Genomic DNA, 23,405 nt, shown 5'->3' on the forward strand with positions numbered 1-23,405 from the left:
CGGCTCCAGATCAAGCCTCCCGAGTGGCTGTGATCCACGGATAAGACTCCGGATCATCCGCGGGTAGATCCTCAAGCAGCCTTAGGAGAGTTCGAGAGAGTCTGCGTTTCTGTTGCTAATTGTGACCTGTGACGCGAAAGTTGATGGTCCGTGAGCCGTGACATGTCCGAAATCTCGACAGACCAATCTGAAACATGCGAGAAACCCGTTCACGCGGCGTCTGGGTTCATTGATGTTCTTCTACCACGTGTTTACATGCGTGCGACAAGAATCGCCTACCATACTCGCTCCCTGGCCTAAAATGTGGCTCCCGTAGTTTTGTTTGTGACTTTCGACAGACGCCCCAGTGACGCGTGGCAAGCGCCCAAATCTCGTCCGCCCCGCGGGCTTGTGACCGTGACGTGACAGAGTGTTTGAATTGGTACAGTATATGTATGGCGTCTAGCGTCCCCTTCATCTCCCTCTTGTCAATGCTGTTGAACATTGGATATCGAACATACGTACATTAGGACAGTTTACGCATCCACATGGACTCTGTGAGATACTTCCCATAGTTCCATATGTCTATTCACTGCCTTGCAGTCCCTTATCTCTTCCATTCCGTTCTTCTACGCTTCTCTCTTTGTTCCCTTGTTCCACTTACGGACTCTTTTTGTCTTGAGCGCACAGCCCGCACAGCATCGTATCCATCTTCTGTCCGGTCTGACCTCTGTGCCAATTATGTCTTCCCATCGCTGCTTACGTATGCTACTCCTGGACAGTATATAGGGAGGACTCTGGCTCGCACTGCTCTTCAGTCGTTCTATCACTGACTGAGGAGTAAGTACCTACACTCTATGCGCTCCTTTACACATATGCTTACTCTATCTGTAGTCGCTCCTCTTCGTGTGCTACAGGTACCTATGCTCTCAATATTAGTCGTTCTATCACTGACTGAGGATCGCTCCTCTTCGTGTGCTACAGTCGGTCCTTGCCTTACTCAGAGTTCATCAAATGCGCGCCTCGCGGCTTCACTCCGCCTGCACCCACTGGGGTCCTTGGGCAGTCCCACACCGTCTTCATCGCCTCTAGGGGCGCTCCCACAGTCCCCCCCCGCCCCCTCAGGTCGTCATGTGCATCCACCCCTCCACCTCCATCTGATGCGTCTCCACCCCACTCCAGTCATGATCCACCACCACTACCAAGGGCGAGTCAACAAAGAGCTGGCGGAACGGCATCCGTGGCCTTTGTATTCTCTCCTCCAGCATTCACCCAAAAGGTACGATCTGTGAGATGGCTGAGGTGAACCCATTGGACCACCCCCCACACCTGCAAGGAGATCCTCAACGCCGCTGCTGAGTGGGAGAGATACTTGTACAGGCTCACAAAAAAAGCTTACAGTCGGGCGGTAAAGAACAAGGACCGTTAGATCGACACTATCAGCGAACAGATGACGACCGTCGAAGCGGAGCTGGTCACTATCAAGTCGAATGCTTCTGTCTACCCCGCTGATCACAACATCCCCACTGATGCCACCACCGTTCAAGCCAAATTTGATGTCCTTGAAGAAAAACTGCGTGGGACCTTGGGCGTCGCGGTTATCCTGAATCAACGAACAGAAGCCTACGTCGACCAAATCGAATGCGAGCTCGCGTGGTACAACCATCTGTCGCACGTACAACCATCTGTCGCACGTATTTGCAGGCCGCCAAGACAGCGAGGGGGAAGGACCCCTCCTTTCAAAGAGGTGCAAGATGCAGCAGAAGCGGGGCTACAATAATGGGGGGACACTGACGATGACGCTGATGCGCCGCCGGACATCGACGCTCTACCGGACACCAACATGCTACCGAACATCGACGCACCACTGGACACCGTTGAGGATACCGGACACCGTTGAGGATACCGGACACCGTTGAGGATACCGGACACCGTTGAGGATACCGGACACCGTTGAGGATACCGGCCCCCATCGTGGGGAGAATGGATGTTGACCTAACTTACCCCCGACTCGGACGCCTCCAAAGACCCCGAGAATGACAACAACAACAATGGAGGGGATGAGACTGCTGAGAGGTGACATTCCTCCCACCCTCGTCCTCCCCAGGTAGCCCCCAGGCTGGTCAAAGTCGTCCTCATGTGGGCAGTTCTTCACGCCAATCTCTCGATGAAGCACGTCCTCCCATGGAGAAGCTCCGTAGCACCGTCGCAGATCAAGAGCTCGACCAACATGTTGAGCAGCCGGCCTTCTCAACAGGTTGATTTCTTGGTCCAGTGACCCACCTGCAGGCCGTGTATGGGATACTACACGGAAGGCTTGACCACTCCACTGGAGTAATTGCCAACGGCTGCAGTGCGGACATTGGCTATACGTAAGGCTGCATGCGGATTGATCCACAGATGATCCGGAGTCTTATCCGTGGATCAAGGCCACTCTGGGGGCTTGATCTGGATCCGCACAGATCAGATCCTCTGGAAGACCCAGAGCCGTGGGAGCCGGACCCGCAGCTCACGGATCCACCCACGGATAGAGTCGTTGCACTCATTTAATTAACACATTTATTAAGTGCACATTCAGTAGTAGCTACGGATATACAAGTACACATAAGAGAGGTGAGCGAGACGGGTGATGTGGAGGTGAGACGGTGGTGATGCGGGCGAGCCTCCAAAGGCGCGAGGCACGAGACGCGGGGAACACGGGGCAGGCGGGGGACGCGGGCATGGGTAAGGTGTGTGGCAGCGAGGGCGACATGGGCGCAAGTGCACAGGACGAGGACGAGGACGAGGGTGTAGCGGATGACGCAAGCGTGACGCAGGCGCAAGGCAGCTGACGCAGCAATGCGGGCGAGGTGGGCGATGCAGTGGGCGACGCGGGGGGCAGGCGGCGGCAAGATAGGTAACGTGGGCGGCGCGGACGAGGTCGGTGACATGGGGGATGTGGGCCAGGTGGGAGACAGTACAGGCGACATGGGCGACGCGGATGAAGGCGAGCCGAGGGCAAGGCCTGCGACGCGGGGGAAGACGAGGGCGAACGCAGGCGAAACATGGGCAAGGACGAGGTGGGCGAGGATGATAACGACGCGGGCGATGCGGGTGAGGACGAGGAGAACGAGGGCGATGCAGAGGGGCAGAGGATGAGGGTGAGATGGGTCGCAGGAAGCAGAGTAGAGAACTCACCGAAGGGGATGGGGCAGTGGGAGGTCACCGCAACCCCATGGAAGGCCACGCGCGCAAGCGCGATAACGCTGTGTGAACGAAGGGTGAGGCGACACGGGGCAGGCGGGGGACGTAGGCGACGAGGGGGGCTGAGGCTGTGGGCGAGGTGGGCAACGCGGGGCAGGCGGGCGAGGTAGACGACACATGTGAGGGCGAGATGGGTGGTGAACGACGTTGGCGACATGGAGATGATATAGAGAGGCGGGGGCAAGACGTGGAGGAGACACGGGTGGGGGGAACGAGTGGGCTGGGCAGGTGAGGTAGGCGAGGGCGAGACGGGCAAGGGGCGGGTGAGGTGGGCGAGGGTGAGGTGGACGAGGGTGAGGTGGGCGAGGGCGACATGGACGAGGCGTCCGCGAGGTGGGAAACGCGAGGGATGTGGGAGATGCAGGGGCCGTGGGGGTGGATGCAGGTGGATGGATGCCATGGAGGACGGGCGACGCAGAGACGCAGAGGCATGACAGGCGAAGACGACACAGCGGGGTGGAGAGCGCGCACCGGAGAGCACAACTCGGACGAGCACGAGCGCGAGCTGGAAAAGCCTGGGAGGTGGAGGAAGGGGGAGGCGACGCGGGGAACAGATAGGACTCACCAAAGGAGATTGGGCGACCCACAGAACGGCCGCGCGCACGAGCGCAATGACGCCGCGTGGACGAAGCATCGAGGGACATGGGCAAGGTGGACAATGTGGGTGAGACGCGTGACACGGGGGAGACGGGAGATGTGGGGATGCGTGGCGCTGAGGACGTGGAGCGGATACGCGGCAGGGACGCAGTTGAGGAGGCGGAGGGCAGCGCGGGCGGGCGGCAACGGCAAGGCAGAGGACGACAAGGCGGAGGCACAGGACAGGGGCGAGCTAGAGGATGGTGAGGTGGTGAGGCGGAGAGGATGAGGTGGATGAGAGTGGCGCGGACAAGGGCAATGCGGACGAGCGTGAGCGCGAGACGGGCAAGGACGGGGGATAACTCACCAGAGGAGATTGGGGCCGCAGGAGCTCACCACGACCCCACAAAAACACCTTTGAGCTTGAGAACAGCGCCGCGCGTGCCCGCGCGATAACAGCGCGTGAATTGGAGGGTGGCCAGAGGATTAACGGAAGAGGTCGAAGGAGGGGCAAGGTGCGCGCGTTCGAATCCAAACATTGCCCAATCGGGATGGATTCCCACGAGCAGACGCCGAATGCAGGTGCCAAAAGCGCCGCAAGTGAAAGGACATGGTGTTGTATCAATATCTCGATCATTTGTGCACTAAATCACAGGCAAATAATATCGTTAGAAAGCTTCTTCAAATTCATTTCAGCAGGTATAGTACATATGCACAAATATGAGCTATACTCAAAACTCTGCGGATAATACGTGGATTGAGCCTCAGACCCGCAATATTTTGGTCTGCTTGATCCGGAGCCGCTGGGAGCCGGAGCTGGAAAGAGCCGGAGCCGCCCGGCTCATGACCACCGGCTCACGGCTCCGGATAATCACAGCTCTACCCGCAAAGTGAGCTGGACCCTCATGCTGTTTAACATTGGATATCGAGCATAGGTACATACAGACAGTTCTACGTACACATGGACATTGTGAGATAGTTCCCATAGTTCCACATGTCTATTCACTGCCTTGTAGTCCCTTATCTCTTCCATTCTGTTCTTCTACGCTTCTCTCTTTGTTCCCTTATTCTACTTTCGGACTCTCTTTGTCTTGAGCGCACAGCCCGCACAGCCCTATAAACATTTTCTGTCCGGTCTGACCTCTGCACCATCTATGTCCTCCATCATTCGCTTACGTATGCAGCTCCTGAGATAGATATAAGGAGGACTCTGGCTTGCACTGCTGACTGAGGAGTAAGTACCCCACTCTATGCGCTCCTTTACACATATGCTTACTCTATCTGTAGTCGCTCCTCTTCGTGTGCTTACAGTCGGTTCCTTGCCTTACTCAGAGTTCATCAGGTTATGAGCCCTGCACTCTAGCTTGCTTACGTTGAGCAACCCGCGCTTCACCTTTCGCCAACGATTCAAGATCTCCCCATCAACTACTCATGGACGGTTTCGGTCGGACATAGCTTTGGGTTTTACCCTTGCAGTCCTCTTCCTCCGTCTTCACCTCTACCCTCCACAAGGCCTTCCGACAGGCTTTCATAGCGAGGTTGCCCCAACGGGTGCTCATTCTCCACGAGTAGGGGATATCGTTCTCAACATCGTGCTTCTCTGAACTTTCACCGACTTCACCGTGGCAGACAACGTTGCTGGTCCTTCTACCGACCTCAACGACGTTCAGATCTCGTCTGGCAGCTCTTCGGACTCCGACGTGATTGACGTTTTCGACTGCTCACGTTTTTACCACCGATACGAACTCCGATCAGGAGGACAAGACGTCTTCTTTGACGACGAGGACGGAGATTTCTTTGTTTGCGACGTACAACCTTGCCCTAACCGTCACGTGGACATCAACCAGCCCACGAACTGTACGCCTAGGCCATACCACCTCGCTCCAGACTCTCCTCAACACCCTCGTCATTTTGACGCCCTCCGTTGGTCGGAACTCCCTCAGTTCGACGTCTCTGCACCAGGTTCTCCACTTTCCTCGGTCGCTGCAGACCTTCCCCCATCTCCTCTCTCCTCACACCACTCTTCGCTCGAAGTTGAGCAAGTCCTTGAAGCAGACGTCACCCCAGACGCTCCGCTCTACGGTTCATTCGTCTACGGTCCCCTCGAATTCTATCCTATCGTCGTTCATACTCCCTCTCCGTCTTCACCCACTCTCGTCCCTCTAGACGATACCCTCGAGATCCTATACACGCTACCACTCATGGACACTGTCCCCGTCGCAAAGGGTTCGGTGCTCAAGGGTCGCGATGGATACAAGCAGTGGGCGCATGACATGGAAGGGATGTGTCTTATGTTGTCCTGCTGGGAAATTACCGCCACTCCTTCACTCGACCCTGCACCTGCTGCCACCGAAGTCACTGCTCTTCTTGCCTGGAAGCAGCGTGAATCGAAGGCACGAGGCCTGATTGTCAAACAGGTTTCGATTGAGGTCAAGGAGGCGCATCTCACTGGCAAGACTTCTGCGAACGCAATGTGGGAGGCTCTCAAAGCGGCTTACAACAAGACGGACGCTGCGTCGAGCTTCGCCCTCTTCGAGGAACTCATCAATCAGGACCGTTTCGACGAGAACAAGGACCTCGCCGACCCAATCTCGACCTATAACGCCAAATTCGACCGCATCGACTCCTCCATCGCGAAGTATGGTGATGGTCAACGTGCCTTCATGTGCATGGGCAAGCTCCCGGTCTCCTATCGCGCCATCGTCACGACTATTCTTGCGACTTACGAGTCCAAGAACATCACCGTCGACAACGTCATCTCGCAGGTTCGCTCTGAGCAGACCTTGTTACGGTCGCGGAGCGCGGGAGCGCGGAGGTCGGGCGAGTCGGAGACGAGCGGAAAGGCGGGATCGGATTAGAGGACGCGCTTGACCTCGGAGAGGCTCGCGGTAGCGGGGAGACAGGAAGGAGAGGCGACGGGGAGGAGCCAGGAGGCAATCGCGTAGCGATACAGTGAAGCGGGTGCGAGAATATAAGTCATGTAAGGTAACCAGTGGCGGACGATCGTATGCTGGGCGTCCGTAGCGGGTGCGCGCTGAAGCTCGTAACCAGACAGGCGAAGCAGGCCATAACAGACCTTGCGCAAGACATCGATCGGCAACGGCGAGGAGTCCGTCAGCAAGGTCACCAAGACCAAGCCCAAGCCCCGTGGTCCCTGCGCTCACTGCAAAGGGAAGAACCACGACAAATCTCACTGCTGGCAGAAGCATCCTGAGCTTAAGCCGCAGGGGAAGCGTCAGGGCAACGGAAAAGGCAAAGGCAGAGATAATGGTGGTGGTGGAAATTCTGGACATTCGCATAACATTTCGGCTCAGACTGTCAATGTACTTGTAGCGTCGGACACCTCGTCCACGTCGAATGAGATCTCTGCTGCTTGGTACAACGCGGGTAATACCGCTAAGTGTGATTCTCACTTCGCAGTCTGGTGCATGGATTCGGGTGCTTCGCGTCACGTATCGGCATACAAGCATGACTTCTCCTCATACACTCAATACCGTGAGCCCAAAATCTTCCATACGGCTCAGGAAGGAGATGCTGGTATCGTCCGCGCACTCGGAGAAGGAACAGTTATTGCTCGAATCGATCTCAACGGCAACCACGTCAAAGTTGAGTTTAAGAACGTTGTATACATCCCCAACGCGGGTACACGTCTCTTCTCAACTGGTGCCATTGAGAACGCCGGAAACCTCATCATTCAGGGGAATGGGAAAATGGTCATTTTCGATCCTCGCGTCACAGACGCATCCTTCTCACACGCTGGCTTGACTTTCCCTGGTGCTATGCGTCTTGAGGCTCTGTTTAATCCTATCAACAACCTCTATCAGCTGCCCACGGATATAATGAATGGCAAAGTCGTCCAACCCGTCCAACCTGCAGAACCTCAACCCGCGGCTCAGTCGTCGTCCTCTACTGTCGACTGGGAACTCATCCACAACCGCTGGGGTCACTGTTCTAAGGAAGCGATCAAAAAGCTCCCCAAGGCAGTCAAAGGTGTTGACGACATTGGTCCTGCTCCTCCCCCGTCTACTGTTTGCGATGGTTGCGCCAAAGGCAAAATGACACACAAACCACACCCTCTATCACCGAAGCGTGCAGAAGCTCCGGGCGACATGATCCACACTGATCTAGTCGGCCCACTGCCCACTTCTATCGGCGGATATACGTACTTTGTAACATACCTTGATGACTTCTCTGGTGCTGGTCGAATCTACTACCTGAAGGCAAAATCGGAACAGACGAAAGCTTTCCGAGCATACTACGCCTGGGTATCGACACAGACTGGTCGCAAAATCAAGAAGGTACGATCCGATCGAGGGGGTGAATATGCCGCAACAGAGTTCCAAGAACTTCTTCGTGAACTTGGGATTGAGCACGACATGACCATGCCAGGAACACCGCAGCAAAACGGTCGTGCCGAACGCTGGAACCGAACCATCATGGACAAGGCCCTGTGTATGCTTCACTTCGCAGGTCTGTCTCACGGTTTCTGGCAATGTGTGGTCGACACTGCGGTGCATATCTACAACTGTCAGCCAATGCGTCGTCTAAAATGGAAGTGCCTGATCACGGCATGGAACGGAGTCGTCTCAGACTGTTCCCACTTCCGAGTTTTCGGCTGCAAAGCAGTCGCATGTGCAAAGGGACAAACGCAACAACAAACTCGAGCCCAAGGCACTCGAAGTTGTGTTTGTTGGTTACGAGGGTTCCAAGGGTTATCGTTTCTGGAACCGCTCTACCCGCTCCATCATGGTCTCTAGCGATGTGTACTTTGATGAGAACGTCTTCCCTGCACGTGAAAACCCCACCGGCCGTCGTCGTGTAACCCCCGATGATTCACCGTTCCCGGACATCCCTGAAGGAGAGCCTGACAACGAACCAGTCGAGCTCATACCTCCTCCTCCAACTCCTCCTCCGGAACCTGCTATGGTCCCACACCCTCCTCAAGCTCCACCTAATGCCGAGCCTGAACCAGAGCACGAAGCTCCGCCTCCGCCTCCCGTCGTACCAGGTGCACCGCCACGTGCTCCTAACCACCGTCGTAATTGTCATCCCACTGTTGAAGAAGTACCTGATGTCGATGCTGGTCCTCCACCACAACCTCAGCGCCCTCAGCGTCATGGTGCAGAACAGAATCCACGTCGTAACAGGGACAACTTCTACGGTGACAAACCGCCTGCACACGTCGATGCCAGGATACGACGAGACGGACAGCTACGTACAGCTGAAGAGCGCGAATACTTCGATCTGCTCAATACCATCATCAATCACGCTGCGCGCAAGAAAGGCATCCCTCAGTCCTACCGTGAAGCGCATAACTCTCCTATGAGTGATGAGTGGTTCAAGGCTGAAGCTTCGGAGTATAATTTGTTGATAGAAAATCGAACCTGGGTGCTCGTACCTCGCCCCAATGGTCGTAACGTCATCGGATGTCGCTGGGTGTACGACATCAAGCACAATGGTCTTAGGTTAGGTTAGGCGGCTAAGAAGAGGGGCGTGGGAGGGCGAGGGCTGCCGGTGCAAGGGCGTCTACCGGGGTGGGGGACGGCGTTTCGGACTTGGCCTCGTCCATCGTCAGGCTGGCAGCTATATACCCAACCGGCGGCGCTTACCACACCGCCTTACATAAGTAAGATCCATCAGATCTTGAGATAACGTCCCAACTAGGACAGATAAGCCGGGCGCTCATGATGTCATCACAGAGCGCCCGCAGCGGGAATCTAGAACCATCAAAATCAAAGTCACGTGACTGATCGGACCGCGGGCCGCTAAGGACCTACGGCCCGGGTCACATGACTTGACCGACGCAGCGGCAGCCGACATCCGAAAACATCGGAGCTCAACCACGTGCTCTCAGACCCCGTGCCCGGCTACCGGAGTAACCGAGCCGGTGTTTGAGACCGATTGCTCCAGTCACGTGCGTGTTATCTAATCTAGGCGCGCGTCTGATCTCAAGACGCGGTCACCTGACTCACGCGCGTACCCAGTTGGGCGTCTATTCAAGTAAAGCGGCACGACCGTTAAGTCGTTAGGGCTTAGGGCTTAGGTTTAGGGTTTGAACCTTTAATCGCCCAATGCCGCATCTGATAGACCGGTTAGAACACCATAAGATAGGCCCTAACGACTTAACGACGGGCCAAAGCTCGCCGCCAGCGGGCCGGTTAGCCCGACCCGCGCATCAAAGAGAATTAACCACCCTGCGGGGCCGGTTAAACAACCCGGACACCCTCGCAGCCCCTCAGCAGTTAGGCCTACATGCCCAGAGAGGAGGCGTACGATACGCACCATGCATCAGGGCCGAAGCCCCCGCATGTATACGCTCAAAGCAGCAACGCTCACGTCGCTAGTGTTTCTACGGCGTTCGTGTGTAAATTCGAAGAGAGGAGGCTGTCGCGCGCGTACGCGCGTCGCTGATTACCTGTGGAAGAGGGGGCCCGAAGGGCTGCCCGCTACCAGAAGACGATTACTCGCGCACGCCCGAGGGCGCAACGCTTCGCATACCCGCAGGTACTACCTTATAGCCTCGAAAGAGACTTTTATAGGGCACACTTAAGTCCCCGGCTCCCTAACGTTTCACCGCGCGCCCCGACCGCGCCGGTCTGTATGACCGGACACGCAGAATCGCGCGTAACATAGCCTATTGTCGATTTCATCGCCTCAAGTGGCGGAAACGCGATCGTAACCGCGGGCTCAGTTTAAATACTTAGTTAGGCGTCGTCAACTCATTCGAAGGCCTCCCAGAGGTCCTCTTCGGTTGGGTAGTCGTCGCGACTCTCGTCGAACGAACCTAGCGCTTGCTTGTTCCATCCCGAGATCAGGTCCCCGATTGACAGAGTACGCTTCCTCGAAATCACAAGTCTGCGGTCCATAACGCGCTTGGGCTGCCCTCCCAGTGTAGGTTCTGGTAGGTACTCGACCTGACTGCCGTCTCGATCGAATCGCACAGAGTGCGCAGCTGTAGCGGGCGACGCGGTAAAGGCCTCCGCCTGCGCCCACTCGTTATGGATCCTGCGCCATAGTTCTGACACGTCGATCGCAACCAAGAAGGGGTTAAAGCTCGTCTTAATCGCCCAAACAGCGGACTCGTTTCTTTGTGCTCGTCGAAGAACGGGGGAGACCCCGAACGTCTTTAGCCAGATTCGGGTTGCGTGCGTTTTTACGATAGACTTTAACCACCTAGAGGGGTAGCCGCGAGCCAGGTACATCCATTGAAGGTCCTGGAGCGCCCTATTAAAATAGGTCTGTTTGCTAGACAGTGCGGCTAGCCTATGTTTCTTATCCCCCCAGGATGGAGCATCCTGGGAGCGACCCCCTACCCAGCGATGATGAGCCAGCCTGGCACCAGGCTGACGACCTCAGCACCCATGAATCCTTTCCTAACGGCCCTCTGCCGAGTTTCGTGGCCGTCGGTGCGCTCGTCGTCGCTGTGGCCCTCGACGCCACCCAACTAGGGTGCTCGGGTTCCGACCGTTCCCTCGCTCGTCTGGGCCGTACCTCCTCGGCCTGTGCTCCGTTCCTCCTGCAACCTGGTGCGCCGGAAAGCTGAGAATCGTGGCCACCTGCGGTCCCAAGATCGACCCAGGTTTCGCATGTTTTCCTCCTTCCAGGGCCGACAATGCGTCGTTCGACCGGCTGGCGGTCCAGGTGTGGACCCTCTTCCAGGCAACGACCGGCGACTGTGGCGGCCTGATGACCACCCCAGCACCCAAGGGTTCTGTCCTGGGTCCCCCGTGCCAAGTTTGGTGGGCCTCGGTACGCTTCCCATCGACGAGCCCATTCCAGGCATGTAGGCCGTCTGTCAAGCTCTGGCTTGCGTCGCCTGTCTAACCCCTCTGTGGGTACGGTCTGATGGACGGCCCTGAACCACGCCTGTCTCGACCCTGGTTTCGCATGTCGTTGCGTTTCCAAAGACCGTAAGGTGATTGGAAGTCCAGGTGTGGCCCCTCCTCCAGGTAGCAACCAAACACCGTGGTGACTTGTTGACCAGCATCGCCTCATTGTCAAGTTTCGTGTTCATAGTTAGGCTTGAGGGTCGGGTGCGTGCGTTGGCGCTTGTACTAGAACTGTGGGTGAGCAGCCCAAACATGAGGATTAAAGGTGTGTGGGGCTGCTGTGCCCCTTAGAGACACTGACGTTGGAAGGTTTTTGTGACCATAGTTTGAAAACCTGGGCCTTGCGATTGAAGCGTAAGAACAAAGCTCGGAATACTCTCATAATGTGGCTTATGGGTTGCGTCAGTCATCACTGTACACCAACCATTATGGCTTAGTGGCTAAGGCCCGTCTTTGTATCTGCTGTGGTCTGGGGTTCGAATCCTGGAAGCGACAGATGCATATGCACCCCTTGCCAACGAGTTGTAACAGTGCGTTAGCTCTAAACTGGCTTCACCTGCACATGTAAACATGTGACAGGCAGCGGTCAATTTAGACAGCACATACGGGAGGAGCTCCCGTTTCTTGAAATGACCTAAAATCCTGAAATCTTTTTGCACATGCCGTAACCGATAACCATTATCACAAACATGAGCGACACTCTGAGCTGGTCGTCAGCACTATGCATCTCTACCGAGCTGTTTTGTGGTTAGCCACGTGCTCATTCTTATGCCTCTATCAAGCCCATCCCATATCACCTGACAGCTCCCAGGGAGCGTATCTATATGGGGTGTGCTGCTAACATCATGTGGTGTGGTGCACAGAGTGTCACATGTTTCTATGTAATGTGTGTCTCATCCCAACATTGTTTGTAGCACCTCAATCGTACCTTACGGTGCTTGGCACAACTCAGCTTCAGGTGGGCAGGTGGCTGTGCTGACCCAGGAAATTTCCTGCTGTGATGTCACAGCTGTGACCAGCGCTCTCACACGAAAGCTAGCACGTTGGTTCATTGTTGTAAGTGAATCCTGTGTTTCTAGTACAGTCCATGCTCAAAGCGGCCCTGGTACCACACTGAGGACCCTTTTAAAGTCATGGCAAATCATTCGCTCTATCTAAGTGCGCATTGCAGTCAGCTTCAGTCTGCTGGTACGGTTCGCATTAGAGTGTCTTGAGTATTAGCCACAGTGAGGCTTTCAAGTCGTCGATCCTGGTGACCAAGGAAGACGAGTCACACCCCACTTTGATTTATGTGCACAGTCGTCTCCAATTTCGCCTTGTGTTATGTGTGACGGTACATCGAGGATTTACAGATAATGTGTCCACTGTTTAAGATCCCTTGCGACCAGGCACGTTTACTGATCGACGCTGACGTGTGGTCCTGCACTTGGAACAGAGGTGTGTATTTGGCTTAATCTCTCTGTGTGGGGTGCTTATGAACGTACAATGTGGTATCGCACCCACTGTTCAAAACGTCGGTCACCGTCGACTAGAAACTTGGCATACCCACCAATCTACACATGTTGTTGTGCGGTTCTGTGCCTATGATTTACTGATTTAAATAGAATGACCGAAGCACGTAACTCAGTTTCATCATGTGGACACTGCGAGGATTAGACACGTGGACCGTTAGGTTCTCTTAGAGGTTAGGTAGGTTAGGGGAGCCCGACGTAACATGATAAGCATGTGCATGAAGGAGATTTAGTACGTGAAAATAGCCCCCCTTGGGGGGTTGGGGGGGAGGGAGCGAGCGTAGCGAGTCCGCAACTTGTGTGTGAAGACCTTGTGAATGGATGATGATGTGCGAGTGTGTTCCAGGTTCCTTATTCCCCTGGTACAGTCTGTTCTTGGAGAGACCCCCAGCTGCACGACTGGATTGTCGGCATCGCCCACCGGAATGCTACACAAGCCGCACATAGTCAGTGGAAGGACTAGCAACCTGGTGCCACAGTGTGCAGCTGGCTTATTTAGGACCTCTTGTGCACTGTGCCATGTCAAGGATTTTATCCCTATAACCCAGAGAACCTTTCGAGTTGGCATGTTCGATCACACATGCCGTGCAGTGTGCCTAGCTTGCTTTGAGTGCAGGGTGCCACACTCTAAGAATGTGTTGATTGACTTACCGAATGGGACGCAGGCCGGCCTAGGGTACTTGAACAGTCACTGTTCCCTGCCTTCTGTGGAGCTGGGTCATGTACATGCGTTGGTGCTCCAGTCTTCCCAAGCTGGATGAACATACCAGATGGACAGAAGCATCATGCAAGTCACACTGTTTAGATGGTGGGACAGACTCAAGTGGTGGAGGGCCTACCCAGACAGCCTCAAGGGAGGCCTCTCTATAAAGGGTGTATTTCCCAAAGGCAGGCCAACAACCCTGTCAGGTGTTAGTAGCTGTTCAAAGCATCTAGAATCCACAGATCTGGCTGGTGTGTGTCTGTGCCCATCTTTCTTGTGGTCACTGATCTAAGCATTTTGCATCACTCCTCCACCAGCTATGATTGCACGTTCAAGTCCCAAGCTCATTGGTTTCAACACATGAAATCACCATTCACCATAAGCCCATATTACTTAGTGTACAAAAGTCCCTCTCTAATCACTACTAGAACCAGTGTCATAGTCCACCACTCTGCCCTCATCTCTCACCTGGCTGTTGTCGTTGTGAGCCAGGCCCAAGATCATATCAGCAGCTGTGTCAGGGTGTTCATTACTTATGACCCTGTAAGCCAAATCCAATGCAGCAAATAAGGCCCGCTCTACTCCAATCTGATCTTCAGGGGCGAAAGTGTGGATTGCGTTCAGAATGTGAATGTGGCGATCATGACTTGGGAGTGCTTCCCACTCATCGGAGAATGGGTCAACAGGCGGCGTGCCTGGTTCTTCTGGCTGTTGTACATCTGGCACAGCACCCATTGCGCTTGGTTGAGGCGACATCATCTGGTAGAAAGATTAGGGCAGTTTGGTGTAGGTGCAGGGCAGGCTTACGTCTGACAAGTACCCCTGAAACTGTGAAGATGTGACTTCATCCATGCCTTCCTGCAAGGATGTGGCGCTTTGAGAATGGCCCAACACTTGCTCTTCCAGCTCATTTGCCGCATCTGCCATATCATCATTGCCAGATTGCAAATATTGGGGGGAGCCCACTGGAGAAGGGGCAACTGTCGATCTGTGGTGCATCCTGATGATGGTAGCAGTGCGTCGCCTCTTGTGCACAGGAAGAATGGGGGAGGTGGGTGAGTTTTCACCCTCATGTGGGCCTTCAGATGAGTGTGAGGAAGATCTAGACACAGGTGACCCTCGTCGACGCCGGCGATTTGGCACAGAAGGAGTGACATTGGTGGGAGTGATGGTGCCAACCAGCTGAGGGTGATCTACAGCGCCATCATCCTTGGAATGATCTTGGACTTCATTATTGACAGGAATTTCTTCATCGTCACTGCTTTGGGCCCCAGAATTGAGGCTAGGCTGCATAGGGGACTGCTCATGGAAGAGAGCTGGCTCTAGATCATTGGAAGGGGGGTGATATGCACGACCGAAGGCCTGTATAACTTCCTCTGAATCCAAAGTTTGGAGCAGGTTTGGGTCTTCATCTGTAAAGGGTGCGGGAATAGGAGATGGAGACGCTTCAACGAGTGGTGGAGAAATGTGGTGGGAGGGTGGAGAAATGTGGGGGGAGGGTGGACAGAAGCAGGACTTGGGCAGAGGTGAGAATGGAAGATTTCCTGTGACATCCTTGAAGACCTCTGGGAGCTCGAGAATCTGGAAGGCCTCTTGCCACAAGTCTTCTGTGAACAGGGCTTGCAAGCAGTTGTGATACCGCTGCTCTGTGACAAACTTCTGTTCTTGTGGCAGTGGGCCAACAACCTGGAACTCTTCCCTCATCATGTTGCTGGGGCAGTTCAAGGCTTGAGGGAAGATTTGATACTTGAAGGGTTCAACCACCATGTCCCTTGTGGAATGGGCCTTGCACACAGCTTCATAGATGTTGATGAAATCCTTGGCATGCAAGAGGAAATGATCTGCCACCTAAAGCAGCACAGAAAGTGTAAGTAAAAAGGGTTTATAAAAGGCTTCAAAACAATGTACCTTATCAAGCCTAGCCAAGTCCTGTTTTGCTGCAGTCTGGTACAGTTGCCACAGAGAGTACTCTTTTAAGGGGAGCATTGTGGGGTGACAGCGCTGAGTCCCTTGGCTGGCCAAGTTTCGTGAGCCTGAGACAGCCTGCAGAAAGGCCAGTGCGTGTCCATCTGGTGAGCACCACCAGGAGTACTGGCCGAACACGCTGGCAGGTTGATGGAAAGTTGTGTAATGCATGTTGGCAACAGCATTCAGCCAATCACTCCCCACAAAAGCATAGGACAGCTGTCCCCACAGATGAGATTTACATATCAACGGTGAGATGACAAGGGACTCACTGGAGAGAGAGCATAACCCAATCTGACAAGAAGATCTCTGCAAACACCACCACTTTTGCCGAAAATTGTTTGCCAGAGAAGTTGCTACAATAGACTTGAGCAGTGACATCAAAGCACAGTGGGAAAGCTCACAGGTTTCTTTGGGTCCACGAGGGGTGGCACAGAGGTTGGCCACAATGTTTCCAATGTCACCTCAGAAGCGGTATGTGCCTCTTTGAACTCTGAGTGGTGGAGCACAAGGTGGTGGAAGGCCTTCCCACTCTGTACTGCTTCCCTAATATCCTGCAGTGTGTTCACAGTTGTGGGCTTAGGTCTGTTGGAGTTGGATCGTGTGGGGTTGGGCAGCATCTCAAAGCAGATTCTTGATGGAAAGTCCTTCAGGAGCTCTACTTGGGCTGCCGCATGATGTAGGTATCGAGATGTGGGCTGTAATATTAAATGAGAATGTCATGAGGTAGCTGGAACACGTGAGGCTCACCCAACACCGAGAATTGTTCAAGCTCATGAACACAGTTGTAGGCAGGTTGTCATGAAGATAAGGCACTTCCAAGCCATCAATCAAGGCCTGCATGAGAATGGGGTGGGACAGACACCTCTCCCCCTTGATGGTGTTTCCAGAACCACCAAAGTGGTCAGCCTTCGTCCGCTTGTAGAGAGTGCTAAGATTGGTGAGGTTCAGGCTGTGTGTTTGATAGCGTTGAAGGAAGTCATTGCGCAGAGGGTGATACAAGTGATCACGCAACGTAGCGAGTGCACTTATGAACGCGACCATCATTTGTGCACCTGTCAGGGGGCTCTGTAGGTGATCCACCTTGTTGTCGAGGTACATGATTGTGTGCCAGACGTGGGAGGGGATGATGTCCAGCAAGACTGTCATGTGGAATGAGTGTATTTCAAAGCCTGAGGGGTCTAGCTTCTTACAATCTGGGATGATCTTAACCACCCACATCGGGGGTGATCCATAGATCCGCTGAAGAGTTTGAGAGTGATCTCCCATAGAAGGGATGTTCTTCAGAATTTGGAAACTAGGGAGAATCCATAGTCAGTGGGGTGATTAGTAAGGTTGTGTGATCAGACCGACCGGTGACCATGTGAGAACGACATGGGGAGAGTGTCACTACCAAGTGAGAGGTTCAGGCGAGGTAACTGATTTGGATCTGATGTAGCATTCATCAAGTCTCTTTTTTCTCGCCACACAGGGTAGGGCACAATTATAGGTGCTTGGTGACTCATTCTCATGTCGACACGCAGCGCAAGGCTGAGATTATCCAGGTGCTTGTGGTTGATTGGACGCTGGTGAGGGTGGGCCTTGATGAGTGTCACATCCGCTAAATAGGACTGGGGGGAGAGAGCATTGAAGATGGTCTGATATGTGTTGAAGTCCGGGAACTGTACAGATTCCAAGGCACGACGGACAGCGTCTTTGCACTTGCCGATATCAGTGGGGAGGTTCTTGAAACCACTTAGGTCTAGGGGGGAGTGCCCAGTTAGTGAGCAGGATGTTTGAGTGTAGAAGAGGGTTGGATACAGACCTACAGTCTGTTGGAGAGCCATGTGGAGAGCAGAGCAATCAAAGAATTAGTGGTTTAGAGTCGTGATAGCCTCGAAGCCCGGATAGAGTGATGCGCTGGCGAGATGTGATGGTGTGAGAGAAAGAAGCTTGGATTTGTTATTTAAAGATGGGGGCATGTGGTGTTAGTAAGCCGGGTACGTCGCTTGCAGTGATACGCGAGATAGTCAGATAGCCGAAATAGCCGATGACACAGACGCTGGCATCCCGAGCCCGAGAGAGTTGACGAGGTGATGCAGGTGAGTCGGGTTAGGACGGCTCCTTTGATATAGTTTATATCTTGTAGCTCGTGTGATAGATCCCTTCTCAAACAGATTGGCGCAACGTAACTGTTTCAGATGCCATGTTGGTGCGCCATAGGCAACGCTTGGTTCTTCTGATCTGCTTACTCTCTACACGGGAAAGCCCTCGTTTGAGCTGACAATACCCATCTGCATGCCACCATAAGGAGGCCTAGTGAGATCGGTGCTTAGTGACCACCACTACCACATGATGCCACCCGAGGTGGCAGTGCAGAGCCGGGAAATTTCCTAGGGTGACATCACTAAGTGTGACAATCACGGCTAAGCTGGACTTCATTCTGTTACACAGCTAGCTTGGACTTGACTGTGTCTAATTTGACAAAGTTGTGTGCTGTATTCCTCCTGCTGTCTCTCTCCAGCCTGTGACATCTAACCCTCCCTCCCTGTTCAAAAACTCCTTACCCTATGTCCCACACTCGAGGTGTCACTGGGTCCTTAAAAGATGATTGTACTGTGGATGATGTTGAGTTCCACACAGTACGTGCCTCATAGCAGACAGATGTTTGGGCATGTTGCGTTGGAAGTGCCCTCACATGGTGGCTGTGCAGAGCCAGGAAATTTCCTGACGTGACGTGACTGAAAGCTGTGCATAGGCAGGATTTTTCCTAGGGTGACATCACAATATTTGAAATCACGGATATATAATGCTTTGGAGTTCTTTCCCACAATCCTTTCTCCTCAACCTCATTATTGTGCTACCGCCTGCTACTTCACATCTTTTTTAAAACAGTGAGTGCAGAGGATGCTGTGGAGTCCTGTTCAATGATTGATATATATGACAGCGTAACAGAGCCTTTTTATCAGGTGCACCAGTACCACACCCACCACATCTCTTCAAGGCTGACCACATCCGTTCTTTCTCAGACACAATACCATGCCTGAAGGAAGCTTGCCACTCCCCCTCTTCTCAGTGCCTCACCCCTTCCACTCAAAAGTCCCATGGGGCAATCTTACCACCTGCGCCCTGTGCACGCTCAAGTTCCCGACCCTGAAACGATTGGGTGCCATACAGACCGATCACACGGGCCAACTTTATCTCATTGGACACCTACGGATTGCACTTTGGGACCGCCACATGCATCTGGCCAAAGAGGCGGACAGGTTAACCCCTCACTGGTATCCGCCCCCTTCATTCATCCTCTTGCAAGATTTTGAAAGAGCCCTGCTGTGCATATCCCCACTCGAACACAACCATCACTCTGTCAAATGCTCCGACACCACCTCTTGGCCCAATTGTTACCACCACCACATAGAAAAGGCCAGCTTCGAGACTAGACTGGAGGAAGTACTGGACCTCTTCACCAAGGTTGCACTGTACATCGTTTTTGACCACAACTCCAACCCCCGGCCACGTCGACCCCTCCAACCACAAGGGATCAAGTACTGGGGTTTGGTCATGGAACACGAATGGGCAGAGGAATTCCAGCCGGAGATGTTAGGGTTCGACACCTCGGACCAAAAGGAGATCGACACCTGGAAGGACGCCATTCAAGCATTGCCAGACAACGACTGCAAAGGGGAACTCACAGCGATCGCTCAGGTGCTCCAGAGCAGAACTATGGTCATCGGGTGGCTGCTTTATGAGGGCATGGAGGCTGTTGGGAGGAGGAGTGGGTGTCGGTTCCGAGCATTGATAGACCCCCGAGACCTGGTGGTTGTGTTGCCTCCCTGGGTTAACCCACAGTTGGTCTATGCCGACTTTGTCCATGAGGCACACCTGGCTGGCCACACGCTTCCAAATGAAGCCAGCCTGCAAGGACCTGATTGGTTTAGTATATACGGCTCCGTCCGCCCTGTCATGGAGAACAGATTCCTCGAGTTGGAGAGCACTGAGTAGCTATTTTGTTGAGATGCTTTGGATTATATTCAATATGTGGCACGTGTTTGCATCCTTGCAGGGCTCACCCGCTGATGTCTGCTTTTAATGGAGCCCTGTGATTCATCAACATCTTTTCTGCCACAATGTACACTCTACAGACCTGCTGATAGAAGGTTACACACAGGTCACTGAAGTTCCACACAGCCAAACTCTGATGTGACCGGTCAAATATGCTATATATGATGTTAACACAACACGCATCCCAACACTACATGTCCATGCCACCCTCACTCCCAGTGACGTCGCCCATGGGCTCATCTTCCTCCTCACTCTGCTGTGGTTCATCTTGAGGGTCACCTTCGTCATTGCTGCCCTCAATACTGGGCATATCGTCATCGTTGTTGTTGTTGTCGTCATCCTCCTCCTCCTCCTCCTCCTCCTCCTCCTCCTCCTCATCCTCGTCCTCGTCCTCGTCCTCGTCCTGCTCATCCAAGTATGCCACACGGTAACACATATGCAATGGTCGATCTGCAGGGGGAACTAGATGTAGGGGCAAGCCTGTACCTGATCCCCCTTGTGGGTCGTGGAGGCGCTGAGGTGCCTTCACATTGGGCCGCATGATGACAGTCACAATGTGAAGTGCCTCCCTCTTCACCAGGGGATGGCGAGGCTTGTTTTCACCATTTTGTCGACGAACAACACCTGGTCCAACGTTGATGCTGATCCAGGGACCCTCAAAAGGGACTTGATAAAACGCAATCCCCTTTGCACCGTCCATGACGTGGGAAGGCTGTGCCAAGCCTTCTTGGCAGTTAAGCTGAAATCTAACTTTGCGACCTCACAACAAGGACTCACCCATGAGCTGGGTGAGTGGGAACCACTCCACTTCATCACTGAAGTACCGCGTGTTGGCGTAAGTATCGCCATTGAGGAGTTCTTGCAGACTGTGAAAATGTTACTACATGAAGACACTGTGATACAGAAACCATACGTGGCTTCCTCTGTGGGGTTGTTGACCGCAATCTCCTCATGGTGCGGAATTTTCCCTACCAAGAGTTGTCGAATGTCGTGGACGCCGTAAGTCCAAGAGATCCCAACGACACGCATGACCTGCACATCTGTGAGCGGGAAGAATTGTAGTTGAAGCCCATGGTACACTGACTTCACCTGGGTGGCCGTGTGTAATCTGAATCTGGTGGCCTTCGGTCCAGATCCAGTTTACAGAGTAGTCCATGACAACCCCAAGCCACTGCCCACCCATGGGGGGGCACGGGCTGTTCTGGCGCGGGTTCATATACACCCTTTGGGAGTTCAGGAATCAACCTGAGGGGGAGTGACACAGGAACATACCAGTCACCCATACGGTAGATGGTGCCCTGGAACTCAAAGCACTGGTTGGTGAGTGACCCTAGCCCAGTGAGCCTGCAGTGTGATATGAGAGCTGGAACACAAGGAGAGAGTGGTAGACCTACGCGGTCCGCCGGAGTGTCTGATTTTGATGCAGCTGGGATGACCACGACAGGCGAGGTTCTTGTCCAATTGGTGTGTCAGAAGCGCGCACAATCCCGGAATAATCGAGGGGCGGGTTTTGGGAAGCCGGGTCAGATTGCCAAGCAGAAAAGGAGGACGGGGCTGACAACTGATGGTGGGTAGATCTGGGCATGCTGGCTACAAAAGGGGGGCGGGCAAGTGATGGGAGCAAGCTGGCAGAGCCTAAATATATAGGGACAGACCCCCGAGCTGGACGTCACATCGATTGGGTTTGATGCCACAAGAGTCATGACTGTGACGTCACCCAAGGAAATTTTCTATTGTCTTTGTTCCGAGCACAGTATTCTGTCGGACCGAAGAATTCGCCCAAAACGTCACCTTTCAGGAAACTCTACGACACACACAAACTTGACATATGTTGAGGTGGGCTGATGAACACCATCAGCAGTTTTCCTTCCGGATATCTGGTTCACGTCGAGTGGGCCCTATTTGCAGCATTACATGTGGCTTACAAGGCTATGAGCTATGAACAGCCTAACTCGGGCGCTGACCTCATCTTCCAACTGAACTGCCAGATGTAGGCCCAGAGCCCAGCCAATGTAGAGGACTATGAAACCCGTTCCAACAACGAGTATAGAGGCCGGGGTGTAGGGTGGTCTGTATCATCACGTATCAAAAAGAAAAATGCACAGCGTTTAGATCCTCAAGTCAACATTGCTGTGTGAGACCATCGTTGAAGCATGTGTTGGTACGGTCGTACAGCTTTATCAGTCACCCCGGTATGTCCTCTGTAGAGCGCCCGTGCCCTCATCTTTGTCATTCGGCGTCTGTCGCTTATCGGACACCCCCAAAATCTGCTCTCCAATGGCTTACTCCTCTCCCTCACTTGTCCCAAACCCCATACCACTTCAATGGTGACCATCCCCTGGTACGAAGTCTCAAGTCGCTGCTACATTGCCTGCCCACACACATGCATTTCTGCCATACACGCTGGCGTCCTCGCCAAGAACAATGCCGGTCGTCACATCAAGAGTGCCTCTGCCCACCCCGATTGCACCCCTCGATGTCCAGCTTTCAGTGTCATGCAAAAGACCAAACGAACATCAAGTCTCCTCGTTCGCCTCCCTTCTGCACAAGAAATACATGATAGCCTCAGTCGAACAGAGCTACAGACGGCCATTCAAAACCTGGTCATCGGACTCCAGGGCCGAATTCGGCATACTGCACACCACGAATATGAGAGCAGGCTACTCAGACAGCTGCAGGATATCCGAGGTGTGTGTTACCCTTCAGCCACGATCTAAACTCGCTTACATCATGGTCCAGACAGACGTACTCAGCCCACTACCCAAAGGGGCTCAGTGCCCATAGGAACTGCTGCAGTTCCCTAGCCCGCCTCCCACCACGCCTCTCACACCACGTGCCCGCCTTTGCACGTCCTCCATTAGCCTCAGCCTCGATCCCCGCACCCCAGTTTCATCCTGGACAGCCAGAGAACTGGTTGCCGATGGGCATCGGTTGCCAAGGCCATTTTGGCTGTACCCGCACTTGCTCATTCCGAAGCCCTTGCAGTGGCAGTGGCGGCAGCGGGCTGACACCAATTTCGTGGATGAATGGGGTTTAGAACAACAAAGTCGACCTTTGCTCACAGGAGTCAAGGCCGTCTCCATGGTCATCCAATGTGTGGAATGAAAGGACACATCTGCCACTCATCAATCATGCATATTAGGCGTCACCTTGGACCACATGTGCGTTACTATTACCCTCTCGGGGCGTCCACTCAAGAGTACTCGCCTCACAGAGCGCGCCCACGTGCCTACTGGCCCATCACAACTAAATGCTCAGATCATGCGTTACACGATGGACAATACAGGATGTCTGCCAGGAGGAATGTGGCCGAAGTGCGGTAGAAATCATTGCTTTCGTCCGGGTGGACGCCTACGTGCGCACGTTTGTGTTGGTCGAAAGTTAAATGTCCGCATGTCCTGGTGCCCCGTCATACAGGACGCACTTGCGCGCACACACGTCCCCACCTTACGCAGCTCACGACTCGCGCGATTTCGATCTGCACGACATCGTGCAAAAGACCAAGGCGGGTGCACAGTTTACTTTGACCGGCACGAAATGCGGCTGACTGTTAAACAA

The 23,405-nt window shown here is 53.8% G+C and overlaps 4 protein-coding genes across 4 annotated transcripts; 2 read left to right on the plus strand and 2 right to left on the minus strand.

Annotated features, from left to right (window-relative positions):
• Window positions 1-3,535: 3,535 nt before the first annotated feature.
• On the plus strand, window positions 3,536-4,087 carry BXZ73DRAFT_80132 (uncharacterized protein; the record flags this gene model as incomplete). Its single annotated transcript, XM_048023221.1, has 1 exon — window positions 3,536-4,087. The coding sequence occupies one exon, from the start codon at window positions 3,536-3,538 to the stop codon at window positions 4,085-4,087; it is 552 nt and encodes a 183-aa protein (XP_047874527.1).
• Window positions 4,088-14,461: 10,374 nt separating this feature from the next.
• BXZ73DRAFT_80133 (uncharacterized protein) lies at window positions 14,462-17,632 on the minus strand (the record flags this gene model as incomplete). Its single annotated transcript, XM_048023222.1, has 9 exons — window positions 14,462-14,560; window positions 14,649-15,689; window positions 15,750-16,025; window positions 16,079-16,162; window positions 16,211-16,504; window positions 16,557-16,948; window positions 17,000-17,103; window positions 17,160-17,547; window positions 17,611-17,632. 9 exons carry the CDS (start codon window positions 17,630-17,632, stop codon window positions 14,462-14,464), a joined length of 2,700 nt encoding a protein of 899 aa, XP_047874528.1.
• Window positions 17,633-18,824: 1,192 nt separating this feature from the next.
• BXZ73DRAFT_104689 (uncharacterized protein) lies at window positions 18,825-19,787 on the plus strand (the record flags this gene model as incomplete). The annotated part of the gene is made up of 1 exon (XM_048015992.1): window positions 18,825-19,787. One exon carries the CDS (start codon window positions 18,825-18,827, stop codon window positions 19,785-19,787), a length of 963 nt encoding a protein of 320 aa, XP_047874529.1.
• Window positions 19,788-20,037: 250 nt separating this feature from the next.
• BXZ73DRAFT_80135 (uncharacterized protein) lies at window positions 20,038-21,432 on the minus strand (the record flags this gene model as incomplete). Its single annotated transcript, XM_048023223.1, has 7 exons — window positions 20,038-20,297; window positions 20,334-20,597; window positions 20,625-20,713; window positions 20,761-20,887; window positions 20,937-21,070; window positions 21,120-21,191; window positions 21,242-21,432. 7 exons carry the CDS (start codon window positions 21,430-21,432, stop codon window positions 20,038-20,040), a joined length of 1,137 nt encoding a protein of 378 aa, XP_047874530.1.
• Between the last annotated feature and the right edge of the window lie 1,973 nt (window positions 21,433-23,405).

This window comes from Epithele typhae, assembly GCF_022376455.1.
Source record: "Epithele typhae strain CBS 203.58 chromosome Unknown BXZ73scaffold_54, whole genome shotgun sequence".
NCBI lineage: Eukaryota > Fungi > Basidiomycota > Agaricomycetes > Polyporales > Epitheliaceae > Epithele > Epithele typhae.